This window comes from Calypte anna, chromosome 3, assembly GCF_003957555.1.
Source record: "Calypte anna isolate BGI_N300 chromosome 3, bCalAnn1_v1.p, whole genome shotgun sequence".
NCBI lineage: Eukaryota > Metazoa > Chordata > Aves > Apodiformes > Trochilidae > Calypte > Calypte anna.
The window spans coordinates 58,004,119-58,019,182 of NC_044246.1; the positions used below are offsets into that span (position 1 = coordinate 58,004,119).

General features: G+C 38.8%; 1 protein-coding gene across 3 annotated transcripts in view; it reads left to right on the forward strand.

Annotated features, from left to right (window-relative positions):
* The window catches only part of MAP3K5 (mitogen-activated protein kinase kinase kinase 5), a 103,701-nt gene that overhangs the window by 48,105 nt on the left and 40,532 nt on the right, over positions 1–15,064 (forward strand). For all 3 annotated transcript variants that reach the window (XM_030447658.1, XM_008494049.2, XM_030447659.1), the window contains 3 exons: positions 2,387–2,557; positions 7,580–7,692; positions 12,889–13,048. In XM_030447658.1, the coding sequence (XP_030303518.1) occupies positions 2,387–2,557; positions 7,580–7,692; positions 12,889–13,048 (444 nt within the window). The remainder of the gene's footprint in view (positions 1–2,386; positions 2,558–7,579; positions 7,693–12,888; positions 13,049–15,064) is intronic.

Consider the following 15,064-nt stretch of genomic DNA (forward strand, 5'->3'; position numbering starts at 1 on the left):
TTTAATTTTGGATGGGGCAGGGTCACTGGGTGACAGAACAACTGCCTAAATGAAAATACTAGTTCACTGGGGCCTAAAAATACTGCAAAAATGCAGTATAAACTTTTGAGGCAGATTCTTACACTCTCTTCATTCTGCTGAGGCTTCTTGCAGACTCGAAGGTCTCTTTTTATAGATATGACTGTAAAATGTAGCCTTTTAGGGTATCTGGCATATATCTGTCTTCACAGTACCTCCAAAGGAGTTCAGACCAGAATTTCCTCTCCCTCCTTTCTCCAGATAGTGAATGTATCTGGAATCCATGATGGCCATGGCAATTTTCATACTTTTGTGTGCACCAAGAAGTCATTACTTGGGCCATTTGTTGCTTTCACCCTCTGGGGAGTATAGAGGGTGTTCCCTAAGACAGGTCTGGAATACTCTGTACATGTGAATGTTTGCTGTGGAAAAAGCTGTCTTTCTCCCTTCTAATCCAGGTCACTAGTACGGAAGGATGGAGCAGCTCGATTAGTCAGGATTAGTCTGACCTAGATCAAGAGAGTGTGTGAGGGCATTGATGATGGGAAAGGAAGCATAAGGAAAAGTAGGGGCCTCTGTCTCTGGAGACCAGCAAAATGTAGATGGTTCCTATTACAAAACACTGCTGTGCTTTACTGCTTTTAAGTCATTAGGTTCTGCTGGCTATCTGTGAAAGTCCACATCAAAAATGGAAGAGTTATCCACCTGAAACTCCATTCTGAAAATCACCCTTCTGTAATGAAAGTAACTGAAAAATGTTGAGCAATTTCAGACTCATCATTGTTGCTTTACTGGACTGATCAATATGAAAAGTGAAACCCAAAGGAATCAGGCTTTCAATAACTGGACACACACTCAATTGGCAGGGGAACCAGAGCAAGGTAGAACTGAAGGACACTGTTACAAGACAGGGGTGCTTAATTTCTCTCCCTTGGGTTGGAAGTACTTGTCCATCTCAAATAAGTACCTCAGTCTGAGTAGACTTTTCCTGATCTGTTAGAATTTTACTGAACACAGAGAAGAGAGGGCTCTGGGTTTTATATGTCTTTCTCATCAGGCTGAGACATCAGTATAGGTTGGCCTAGGATCTAGATTTGCACATTTCACTTGGTTTTGTTTTGTTATGGTGTGTTTTGGAGTTTTTTTTGTTGTTGGTTTTTGTTGTTATTGTTTTGGGGGTTTTTTGTTTGTTTCGTTGTTGGTTTTTTTTCTCAGAAAAGCAGCTTATGCTGTCTTCTCAGAAAAAAGCTTTTGCTCTCTTAAGTATTTTTGTTATGATGCAAGTACTCGTTCTTCCTCTGTTACCCATTCTTGACTTAAACCTTTTCTTCCAAACCTCTTTGTTCTGGAGAGCTTTGTTCTTAGAGGTCTCAAGCTCAGGTTTCACTTGGAGTACCCATGTTCTGATTCCTCAGGTTTGACATTGAAACAGCCTGTGCAATGTCAAGCTTTGTATCTGCTTCTCGAAGGAGAAATTAAAAAAATCCATTCCTGTACCTCTGATCAAGTGGCATCTGCTTTAAGATGGCCATGCTTTTCAATGAGTTTTCTTTCTAGGGTATCCTTTTCTTGGAAGCTTCTTCAGTGCAAAGCTGACAGGATTGATAAAACCCCTACTTTTGTGTGTTCTCCCCAGTTCCGGTTGTAGCCTACAAGTAATTTCTCCAAAAGAATATAATACCATCCCCAAACCACTGAAGAGTAGTTTTTGCTGAAAAAGGAGTTATTTGCTTGTGTAGTACATGAATACATAAACAGTTTTAAACTCTTGATAGTGACTAATGCATGTATCCAAACTGTGAGTCACCAGGAAGTGTCTAATGCTTACAGTTATGTGAGTTATTTATCTGAAATGCTTTTGTTAATGCTACCTTATTGGATTCACTTCCTAACCTTTCCTGTCATGAAAATTCAGTCTGGTTTGTGCTTTTTTTGGTTCATTGCTTCACATTCAAAAAGTGTATTAAAATAATAACAAGCACAAGATTAAATCTGTTTTTCCTTTGAAGAAGGAATTATTATGAAAGAAATACTAGGTAGGAAACCTAGGTTCATACCTTGTAAAAAAGTAGCACATTATCTTTCTAAGAATTCCTCTTGAAGCTCTTGTTGCTTTTATAAGTGCTTTGCTCTAGCTGATGCTTCCTGAAAGAAAAAAAAAAACATGTCTGGGGGCTTTTCAAAAGGTGTCCTATAATGTTAAGGGAAAAAAAAAAAAAAAAAAGAAGGGAGGGAAATGTGTATATTCTGTAGTTAATTGTGTCTAAAGCACGTTCTATGTGGATGAAGTAATATATATGTATTCAAACATGGTCATGAGGAAGTATTTCTCATTAACTTTTTGATCAAAATATTTATTTCTTGATAGGCGAAATCTGCCTGGAGACAGACAGAAAGCTCTAGAAATTATGATTCCCCTGGTAGAACAGGAAGACCAAGTAGCTTCAGATATGTACTGCCTTGTTGGCCGAATTTACAAGGACATGTTTTTGGAATCTGGGTTCACTGATACAGAAAGCAGGGACAAAGGGACATACTGGTGAGTACTGTTTTCCTGGAGTGCTGTCTTTTCTTTTGTTAACTTTGGGAAAATAGTCATTAAATAAATAAATAAATATTTTTTAGCCTGAAGGAATACACTGAATCTTCTCATCTTCACTTACTTGTTAAGGAGAGATTTATACTAGTCATAGATTTGGTTTCACAGAGTTCTTGAAGTTCCTCAGAATTGGAAATTTAGGTAGTTCTTACAAGAGTATATTTTCCTCTTCACTTCCAAATCTGAAGTCTCCTGCTTATTATATTAACTTTAAGCATCTGGACCAGGAATCAGCCATGAATCAATTGGCATATCTATAATTCAGAGCAGCTTGCCCTGGTTTTGGTCCTGCTGTGGCACGGGGGTCAGACCTGATGAACTTCAAAGGTCTCTTCCAACCCCTGAAATTCTCTGATTCTGTAATCAGACAGATATTAGTTAGCTAAGCTTAAAGGTGTTCAGGTTTAGCTCTGTACCAATGCTTAGAATGTACACTTGTGCTTTGATGTCTTTATTTATTTATTATATTTATATTTATTTATTATATTTTTATTTATTTATTTATTTACTTATTAGGTTTTTGTCTTCCATGCTTGCTGGCAACAGTATCAATACCATATCATATAAGCATATTACAGAGGACTGCAATACCACTGATAGTCTAAGAGGGACATAATAAATCAGACAAATTATTGTCTTAATTTTAGAGACAAGTATAATGTTTTTTTTATTGCTTTTGAAACGCATTAAAAATTATGTGGAATAGGCTAAAAAAATTTTTTTGATCTTTTGTTTTATCTGTCAGAATTTTAATTAGCATAAGTGATGTGCTTGAAATGGAGTCACTGGACACCATCCTAGACTTCTGTCAGGATGAGCTGCTTTCCTCCATTAGGAGATATACAGTCTGTGCTTGTATATCCTGCACTTCAGGTCCTACTTCTGGTCTTGTACTTATCAGCTACCTGTTGAAGTTGAAGTAAAACAATAGAATGGAAAGCTTTCTTCTTCCTTTGTTATTTGCCACTTGTTTTCAATAACCTTCAGATTAGAACTGTCTTTAGTAAAAGATAAGATACAATAGTCTCCTATTTATGGCCTCAGAATAGAAGTAGAGTTTATAATTGCTGCTCAAGCTTTACAGTTTTGCAATGCTAACTGAATTTTTTCAAGATGTTGAAATGGCAGGAATGTAGAATTTTGTTGTCAAGCCCCATTCATAATTTGGAATTAAGGAAAAATTTTATTTCCTCTAAGACAAAGTCCCTAAGAAATTTCCAAGATTCTTTTTTTTTTTTAAATGTACTGATATTATGAACTAATATAAAAACTGTAGTCCTGTGTACAAATACTAAATAGAGTTGTACAAAGGCTAAATAGAATAAATAGAAATTAGTTTTGCTATTGTACATCTTTTTTTCTTCATTCAGAGTGCCTTATGAAGAGATAAACTGTGAGATTTTTTCAGACATAGTTGAACTAAGAATGATTATATGTATAATAGTGGTAATTACTTCTGGGATATTTCATGTAGCCATTTCAATGTTGTTTCAATAGATGAATCTTAACAAACATCATATTCATACATTTGATGGGGGGAAGGGATTGCAGTCAGGCATCCCAGCTTGGGAGAGGACAGCAGGCAGGCAGCTCTTGCATTAAGGGTGGGATGCTGACTTCCCAGGCCCCAAGTAATCCCTGGGTTACTTGCAAGTAAGGCCCCATATGGATTTCTCCAGGTGCCTGCTGCTGTAGAACAAGGTGAGCTCTGCCGTGTCAAGCTGGAGCTTGGCTGGAAGCTCTACTGGATGGGCCAGTTGCTTTTGGTTTGCACTTTCTGCTGGATATTGATTTGAATTCTTGTGTTAGTCATACAGCAGACTTGAGGTGGCTGGAGGATTGACTCATAACCCAGTGGAAAGCCCTTGGGCAGGAGCAGAGCTGATGGAGTGCTACAGCCGGCCACAACGGGGGAAGGTGTGGGCAGGAACAATGCCTCTCTGATAGTGTTACTTTATGCTTAGATAAAGGTTGTTATCTCAGCCTTGGAGTAATGGGGATGTAGGAGAAGTATTGTGAATTGCATAAGATAATGAGAGTTTGACAGCAGAAACAGAGCATTGGTTTTGCAACAACTGGTGATAAGTACTTTGGTCTATTAAAAAAAAAAAAAAAAAGAAACAGGCAAGTAGTGTGCTTTCCTGACAATTAAAAAGCAGAATAAAAGACATCTTTCATATAAATATGAGAGAAGAGATGAAGGATTAATAATTAACTGTCACTTTCTTGTGGCAAACTGACAGTGTAAATCACACTTACCAAATCTATGAAGCCTTTATTCAAATCTTTTCACTGCTACTTCTGTAATTCAGTGTCTGCACTGTGAAGTTTTCCCAAATGTCAGCTTTCAGTTTCTTGATGACATTTATAATTGCATCAGCCTCACAGGCAAACTTATAAACCTTACCAGCTTTCTACAATACTGCACGGGTTCCTTCAGTGACATTCAGGGCATGACAATGTACAGCAATTGCACCAGTTGAATTTAAATCACTTCAGTCAACAGATGAGACTTGTGAGTTGTTTGGGAAATTGAATATTTTTATCTGTTCAAAATTAATAAATACAGGGGTTTGTTTTGTTTGTTTGGTTTTTTTCTGTAGATTTTTTTTTTGTCTAGGCTCTGTGCATATCAGGCATGTCTGAAAATGTCAGCATGGGATCACAAAATCATTCTGGTTGGAAACGATTGTTACGATCATAGAGCCCAACCTTTAAGCTAACTCTTATCTCTTGCACCAAATATAAAATTATGCTTTTTGTTGTAACAATTTAGCAGAAGTAAACAGGACTACAGAGATAGTCCAAGATGCTACTATTTCTTGGAGTGAATAGCATGTAAAGATGGTTTGAAAAAAAAAATAATTTCTAATTGGAAAAGGAGATTTGGAAGAAATTTGAAAAGAAAAGACAGAACCCAGGAACAAAAATTCCCAAAACATTCTCTCTTGTCTACTGGGGGTAGGTGGTAAGGTCTTGGTGGCAGGGGACTGCAGAAGTGTCATCTGAATAGAGACAAGGAGCTGCCTTATGTTAGGCACAATCAGTTCCAACCACCTTCATTAGACTTATCACTGACCAAATCAGAGCTTATCAGCAACACTGGTGGCATCTCTGTGATAGCATATTTAAGAAAGGCTTTTTTCAGGCTGTTTCACCAATGCTATTTCAAGTAGTAACTGTTTTGCAAGCTTAAGCTCATCCCTGTCTCCTTTGGCTGTCTGATTAACATTGTTTACAGCACAAATGTACCCACCTGTTGGTAGAGAGATATTAATGTTACTTTAAAATTTAGGAGTTTTGTATGTACCTATCCAGGAAGTAGAGAAATTTTGATAGTCATGCCAGAAATCAGGTATTTGGGGACAAAACAAACATGAAAGTAGAGTCTCTTTTATTAGAAAAAAAATAGCTACTTTCAAGTTGTTGTTTGTTTCTTTTTTTCCTTCTGTCTGTCTTTCCTTTCTCTTTTTTCCTGATACTGCATGAGAATTACAGGACAGAAAAAGGGAACCCAGTTCCAAACATTACTGTGTTTTCAAACAGATTAGACAGTCAATGGTTCTCATCTAGCCTTAATGCTTACAGTCAATAAGAGTGTCCTCCTGTTTGGTTGGAGGGTTTTAATGGCAGGGTTTTTGTGGATTTCTTTTGTTACTCTGGGTTAGTGTTCTGTTGTGGGTTTTTTTTTAAGTGAGCCAAAATGTTATGTACCTTGAGTCATGTCTGCTCATCATGGTTTTTTTTTAGAGGACTAGAATCTTGTCTAATGATCAAGTTCTTTGGAGGTGGGCAACTGGGAGCTCATGTTAAGGGATGCAAGGCCCTGAATCATTAGAGAAGAAAAAAACAACAAACTAATTAGAAATCAACCATATTTTTTGTTTGCTAGGATCAAAATACCTTAGCTTTGCTTAAATGTCAAATCATCATCTGGAAGCCAAATCCTTAGCTTTTGCATAGATTCTTTCCTCCCTTATGTATTAATCTCACAACCTTATTTGTTGGGGTTTGTTTTATATAATCCATTTTTTGGTCTGTGTTTTTCTCATCTTTTTGAAAATAATTTAAGATTTACTGTTTTTGCTGTAGCAAAAGTTTTTTGAGTGAATCTCTTGTGCTCTTTAACTCGTGCAATAGTTTTGTTTGCCTCCTCCTTACAAAGGGTGTGTGTGTGTATACATTTATATATATACATATATATGCAACCAAACATGTTCTTATTCTGTAGAATTGAGTTTAAAGCATTGTAGATCTGTTGCTGTTGTCACCACAGTTTGCATTGCCAGCAGGAGGATAATGTGTGCTATGTTTTTGTGAATTCCCTTGACTTCTCTTAAGACAAGATTTAGGCCAGATGAATACTACTTCTGTTCCTCTTGCTTACTCACTTCCTCTTGAGGAGAATAAAATCTGATACAGTCCTATTTTATGTGAATAAGATGATAAGGACAGTGTTAATGAGGCAAAAAAATATGAGTAGCTCAAACTGCAGCTTAACATGAAGTATGTTCTTGTATCAGTTTGCTTTTGTGCTTATATATTTTTATATGCTTGTATGTCACTGTAGCACAGTAGAATCAAAGGCTTTAAGTCAGTGAAAATTCATATATTTGAGAGTAAATCAGTGAGCTTATTAATAAATATAACTGAAATGGATCTCCTACAAGCTGATAGTATTTTTTTCCTTTAATCTCAGAGAAAACTAGAAATCTAGTAAGATAGTATACGTCAGTGGAGTGGATGAATAGGGTCTGTGCTTGTTGTGTGAGGGGAAAGGAAATGGGAGGAGGATGTATAAATAACAGATTCCTAATGTGTGGAAAACGGTAAAATATTTTTGCTTCCATGGATTCTTGCTGTGTAAACAGAAGATAAGCACTTAAAGCACCTAAAAGTATAATTATGTCCCTATTTGATTGCATTATGTAGAAAGTAAACTTGTATGTTTGTTTTTTCTAGGTTCAAGAAGGCATTTGAGTCAGAGCCAACATTACCATCAGGAATTAATTATGCAGTACTTCTCCTGGCAGCTGGACATTGCTTTGATACTTCTTTTGAGCTGCGGAAAGTTGGTAATTATGGCTTGCAAATTCCCAGTTAAATGGCATTTTAATGAAAGTATGACACTATCCACTCTCATAGGGGAAAAAATCTCATGGTTATATACAAATGTTCTGATAGTAAACCTGTGAATATTTAACTTGGTCTCCCCCACCAACACTGATCCAACCTGATTACAGGTGAGCACTGACATGAAGACCTGGTTCAGGATTTAAGGTGTTGTTACCAGAACTTAGTGCAAACTGAGAGCCCTCCTTTGCAATGGCATCATTTGTGTGCAACAGGAATACCTGAAGGGGGAATCTGATTCCAGGTAGCATTCTTTAAAACAAACAGACCAAACCCCCTGTAGAACTGTAGGAAATATGGAGGAGAAATACATGCTAAGAGAAATACACGTGGGGAGAATGCAGCTTGGGATGGGCTGTGAGAAGAAAGTTTCTCATCCGGTGCTTTCTTTGAGGTGTCCTGAACACCAGTATTTACAGAATCAGAGTGGTTTGGGTTGGAAGGGACTTTTTAAAGATCATCTAGTCCAAACCATGCTGTAGTCTGGGACATCTTTCACTGCATCAGGATGCTTAACCTGAGTTGGAACCCTTCCAATGATAGGGCATTCACAACTTTCCTGGACAATCTGGTCCAATTCTCACCATCCTTGTTGTAAAAAATCTCTTGCTTAAGAAGGAGGAATTAAGGTGTCTGTTTACGTTGTGATATTGCTTGTGATTTTGCTGGATTTGAGGAGAGTGCAAAGTCAAGACCGTAATACTTTCAGAGCAGCTATGGGAGAAAGCATTGATTATTGTAATATGTAGTAATATATCCTTTGCAACAGGTTGGAAGGGAGCTCAAGGATCATCTGGTCCAATCTTTCTTGGCAAAAGCGTTGTCTTGGTCTGGACAAGATGGCCCAGCACCCTGTCCATCTGAATCTTTCAAGTGTCCAGTGCTGGGGAATCTACCACTTCCCTGAGGAGATTATTCTAACAGCTCATTGTTTTCATTGTGAAAAACTTTCTTCTTGTGTCCAACCACCATGTCTCCAGAAGTAACTTGTACCCATTACCCCTCATCTTTTCCATGTGACTCCTTGTAAGAAGGGAGTCTCTATCTAGTTTGTAGCTGCCCTTAAAGAACTGGAACAAGGTGATCTAATCTCCCCCAAGACTTCTTTTTTCCAGAGGTGAACCAACCTATCTCTCTCAGCCTTTTCTCTTATGGCAGGCTTACCAATTTTTTAATCATCTTTGTGGCCCTTCTCTATACCCTCTGCAGCCTGTCTGCATCTCTTTTGTAAAATGGGGACCAAAACTGAATCACAAATTCAATGTGTGGCCTGACAAGAACTGAGTAGAGTGGGTTGATGACTTCTTTATCTCTGCTGTTGATGCAGCCCACCATCCTGTCAGCTTTCTTTGGCACAGCAGCAGTGACACACTGTTCGCTCATACTGAGCTTGGTGTCCACCAGGACCCCCAGGTTCCTTTCCTCAGCCAGAAAGATCCCAGCCCGTGCTGCTCTCATGGATTATGCTTTCCTGTGTGCAAGACCTTATATTTGTCTTTTTACAATGGAATTTGTCAGTTGGCCTGAGTTGTACAAGATTTGGGAGGATAATTTAGCATTTTCTTTGCCTTGGGTTAATGTAAATGTTTTAAAAGAGAATAAGGAAAGCCATAGAGCTTGATTGGGAAGAAGTTTCAATTTTTTTTTCACATCTCAGAATTCTCTTACATGTGTATCATTCTTTTGAAATCACATCTTGTTTAGATCTGTGTGTACAGAACCATTCATTAGCAATAGTTTTGCCTGGCAGTGCTTTCAGTTTGGTGTCCACCTACAGTGTCATCTTTAGCACATAGGAATTAGAGGAAGTCTGTCTTGTGGTTAGGGGTGAGGAGAGAGGCCAGAGCAAGCTGATTGAGTGCAGGTTATATGGAAATTGTTAGGTTGGGAATGGCTAAGAAAGCATATGGGCCCTGATAGCACTTCAAAGAGTTCTTAAGGCTGTAATTAGGTGCATATCTGATTACACTGGCAATAATGTAATCCAGTAAAACTAAGTCCACTATCCAGGATGATCATGTGAAGCATTAATGAAATCCTTCTTCTATTTTCTGAATAGTATTGCTTTCTTAACTCTACAAAACTGTAGAACTTTGAGATCGAAACAGAAATGCAGTCCTTTGCATTGACAGGAATGATCTCTCTAGGCTGTGCCATTTTGACACACAAAGGATCCTGTAGTATGAATTGTTCTGTCAATATTTAAGCAGGGAAAGCAGTTTATTTACAAAGCCTCCACAGTAATATTGAACTGGTAGTATCTACTTACTGTATCTTGTTTTCTTCACAAGCTGTGGGTATACTCTTACAGTATAAAAGTAATGGCTTTTCTGGTATGTAATGGTTGCTCTGTTTTGGCTTCTTTTATTTTTAAGGCAAAATATTTTTGAGAAAATATACTGGAATTCAGCTGCTGCTTATTTTTTTCTCAAGATTATAATGGAAAGAGAGAATATCTTGACTTTGCCTGGGTTTTCTTATACTTGCAAAAAACTTTTGAAGATAGTAAAATAAAAAGAGAAGGTAAATTATGTGAGGAGACCACAAACTCCAAGTGAAATTGATAAAGACGCTTACTTTGCATGTTTGCATGGAAAGGTTGTGGGTCTTTTTTTCCCTTCCCCCCAGAAAGATAAAACTCTCTGTGAAATAAATAAATAAATACATCTCTGTAGAGTAGAGTCATAGTCTTTTGAACCTATGGTGATGTCTCTGTACTGCAACTAAATTTTTCCAGCTTGAGTTTCTGGGGTAAGTAAATTTGTAGATGAGCTTTGGAGAGGAATCTCAGCAAACTAGGGTGCATTTTAGCACTCTGAGTAACTCATCTTTCTCAGAATAATTTGAGGAAAGGCCAATGGTGGGTAAGGCAATAGGATCCACTTCACAGAGTACTTGGATGAAATTTCCAGTTTATCCAGGCTACGTAACAGTAATGGTTCCTAAAATTGTTGTCCTCACATGTCATTGCTACCACACATCCATCCTTTCTTCCTTTCATCCTACTGTCTTCTTCGAGCTCCCTCCCTTATTATGTGAGCTGGAACTCCAAATCCCTACTATCACCAGCCTTACACTCCTAACAAACACGCCTCCCTGACACACCAGTAATCCCAGTCCCTCCCTGTGTGAGTTGTGCTTTTCATCAAAACCACACACTCAGTTTGTACCTTGCTTTGGTTCTATTCCTACGTCTGGAGCACTGCAGGGTTGTGATGGGTGGATCCCTGCAGGTACAGTGAATCATGGAGGAGTATGTAAGCCTGTGAACCAGAAACCAGTGTTGCTGCTTGCTGTGACAAATGGCTTGGGAAAACTTTTCAGTGGCCACTGCAGCTATGGGTGCTGTCACCCTGCTAAGTGAAGGCCCTCAGCAGAGCTAAACGCTCCCTTTCCTTTTCCTCCCAGCACAGGTGCATCCATCTGAAATGATTCTTTATTCTTGTGATAATAATTTATTATTTCCTTTGTGGTGAGGTCACATTCAAAGCTCTGTGGAAGTTAGCAGGTGTCTGCCTTCTTCTGTATGTTGCTGTCATGGGCATGCAAATGTTTTAGACATTCCAGCAGCACCCTTCAGCCTTTGGGGATATTGCTGGAAGTGTTACTTCATGGTCTTGGGGGAGATTTTTCCATTTTCTGTGTTGCATTGGTAGCATGTAGGTTTTGGTTTCTAGAACACAACTGAAGCTGAACACATTTAAAACAAATTCTCCCTTCCTGTCCTACACTGACAAGTGTAGGTGTACATCCTCAAGTGGTCTCTTGACAATATGCATTTGTATAGCACCCTGTCTTAAAGCCTTGCAGAGCTGATGCACATGGAGATGGTAACCACAGTATGTTGTGGAGCTGATGGAGGTGATGTCCCAAGTAGATCTGAGATGTTTTGTAAAATCTATTGTGGGGTTTTTTCCCTTTAGGAATAACTAAACAAACTTTTCCCCCAAGAAGTGAATAAATAATGTCTTTGTGTGATTTAAGTGTTACTTTTTTCTATATATTACTACAGCACGACAATTTCTTGTTGCCAAGAAAGGCCAAAGTGGGAAGTGCAGTTGTGAAACAGGCTACAGACCATTTGAATACAATTTCACATTTGAAAAACATTTATTTTCTGATGCTGTTAACGTAAAAATGTGAACAATATGAGAAAACAAGTTGAACTTTGTAGACTGAAGTGCAGCTAATGTAATGATATCCATTTTGAGAAGATTTATTGCTGCTTCCAGCATGAAATTTAGTCTGCTAGCTACTTAAAGAAGGTTAAGGGAAAAAATAAAGATCAACAGTTGCACTTAAATTTCTTGTGAATACTCAGCCTTAACACCAAGTTGATGTGGGAGGGAAGCTGTCATAGTGGAGTAATGTGGGAAAAAGGAATACAAGACTGAGGCAAAGAGACTTGTAAGCTGCAAAGTGCTTTGTCTGCAGGGCATGGTGTAGCATATTTTACATTAGCTATAAATATGTATCTCTTAATATAAGCTTCAAATCGTCCTGAAGGCCACAGGAAAACCTCTAATACTAAAAAAACTTAGCAAGTCAAAACAAAACCTGAGGTTCTCCATAGCCTTGAGTTGCTGAGGGACTTATGAATAATAATAGATGTCTTTCATTGGAGTAGGACTTGCGGCAATTAAAGGAACATCACTGCTGGAAGAAGCCCAGTGGATCATCTGTTCCTTCTGCATGGGACCTTGTCTATAAAGGTAAGTTTGGGGCTTGGGGCTTGTAAATAAAAAAAAAACAAAGCAGAAAAAAACGTAATAGGTGCCTTATTAGCATCTGTTAAGTTTTTACAGCTATGTTGTGTAGCCTAAGGCCCCAATTTACCTTTACAGATGAGGTCCATGCAAGAACATAGGTAATATGTCTGTGGCCTTGTCCTGACAGTGATGTCTTAAAGTTCCTTTCTTGAGAAGCCTTTAGGAAGAGGGGGAGGGGAAAAAAGTCTGCTACCGCATAGTTTGTTTGGAAGGCATGTAACATGAAATGGTAAGTATGATTTCCATCTTACTTAATTGAAATGGAGAGGCTACAATAATAAGAGCTTTTAATAGATTTCAAATCAGGAAAACAGCTGTTTTAAAAGTGCATTAATACATTCCTGTGATGTGTTATTCTTTTTACTACAGGAGTAAAGATCAGCAGTCTGCTTGGTAAAAAGGGATGCTTGGAGAAACTGCAGAGCTATTGGGAAGTGGGATCTTTCTTGGGGGCCAGTATGTTGGCTAATGACCACATAAGAGTGATCCAGGCTTCAGAAAAGCTCTTTAAACTAAAGGCACCAGCATGGTAAGGTGATAAACAAGGTTGTGTATGCTGCTGTCTATTAAAATTTGGACTCTTTCATCTTTCACATTTCGCATCATATTTACCTCAAAGAAGATTGGTTTTGGTTAACAGATTTTGCTGTCTGTATATGGTTTCACTTCAGTTTTATTCAGACAAGGGACTCTCTTCCCCTTCTGCCCTTATTCAGGAACAGATCTGATATAAGTTCTTAATTTGATTTCTGAGCACAGCAGATTCAGCATTGGCTCCAGGCATGGAGGATAAGGAGGAAAGGATTAGTTGCTTGTAGGTACCTTTACTTCAGCAGTTACATTGCTGAAGAGATATTGGTATGTGCATTTACTCACAACTGCTTAAAAGGTTCTGGGAATGCAGACAGGCCAGAGGGGCACGGATATACCTCGGAATACTTACGGTGTGTGGCACATACCAGCTGTTTTAGGAACACATGCACATTGAATCATAGAATCATAGAATCGGCTGGGTTGGAAGGGACCTCTGAGATCATCAAGTCCAACCCTTGATCCACTACTGCAGCAGTTACCAGACCATGGCACTGAGTGCCACATCCAGTCTCTTTTAAAATATCTCCAGGGACAGAGAATCCACCACTTCCCTGGGCAGCCCATTCCAATGCTTGATCACTCTCTCAGTTAAGGAATTCTTTCTAATGTCCAACCTAAACCTCCCCCGGCACAACTTAAGACCATGCCCTCTTGTCTTGTTGAAAGTTGCCAGGGAGAAGAGACCAACACCCCCTGGCTACCCCCTCCTTTCAGGGAGTTGTAGAGAGTGATGAAGTCTCCCCTGAGCCTCCTCTTCTCCAGGCTGAACAGCCCCAGCTCCCTCAGCCCTTCCTCACAGGACTTGTGCTGGATCCCTTCACCAGCCTGGTTGCCCTCCTTTGGACCCGCTCCAGGACCTTGATATCCTTCCTAAACTGAGGGGCCCAGAACTGGACACACTAAAGTCCAGTTAGGAGAAAGATTATAAATCTAGGGTTAACTACAACCCTGTGCACTCAGTGTCTGTTATACAAAGGCCAAGAGACTCTGCCAAGCAGAGTCACCCAACACCTGTTCTGCTTTGTCTAGGCAGCAAATAATTACTCACCCAGGGCTGGGTTCCTATTAGCTGGGGGGAACCAAGACTCCTTTCTGTCTAAAAAAATTGTCACTCTGCCAACTGAAGGAGTGCATACATCACACCCTATATATTTTTGTCTTTTTATGAAGGCTAGAAAATGTCTCTGAAAGCTGATCAGAGAGGACTGTATGTATGTGTGCTAAAATATGGAAGAGCTAAATTTTTGCATTGACATAACATAGGAAACCCTCAAAATTAAGAACTCTAATTTTCTGACCAAACATTTTATTTTATAGTGGTTGTTTAAAGTGTATTTATCTGCAAGATTTTATATATTTACTATGCGAATAATTTACTGAAAAGCTGGATAACACTCTCTGGAAGTCTCCTGGTTTTCTGAAGTTTGTGAATGCCTGGTTGTCAGGATTTTATGTACCATCACCTCTGGGGTTTAAGTCTGTGGATCAAACTGAAAATTACAGTGCTTCATTTGTTGCCTGCCATGCAGCAGAGCCCACCTGGTGCAAAGGGGAGTAGATCAGTCTCTTAAGCCGGAAGAGACTGTGGCCTAAGAAGGATGATGGAAAAATGCACAGCTACGGAACAGTTCCCCAAAGTCCTTTTGAGTTTACGTTAAACCCTTTTGTCATAAGCCTGGAAATAAATCTCCATGAATAGTCAAATTGTGATTAGTCTAATAGTGATTAGATGGCTGTGATAAACCCTCTTTAAGCATGCCTATCTCATTTTTGTAGTATTCAGAAAAAATTGCATAAGATTCTGTATACAGGTTTGGTTTTGAAAATACCAAAATAAAGTAGTGTCTTGAAGAGCCCCATAAATCTGTCCCAGAAAGCAGAAAAGCAGAGAGAGGGATAAGCTGTATTTAGGGGAGATATTCAGCACTGCTGTTGTCCTTCCCTAGCGATG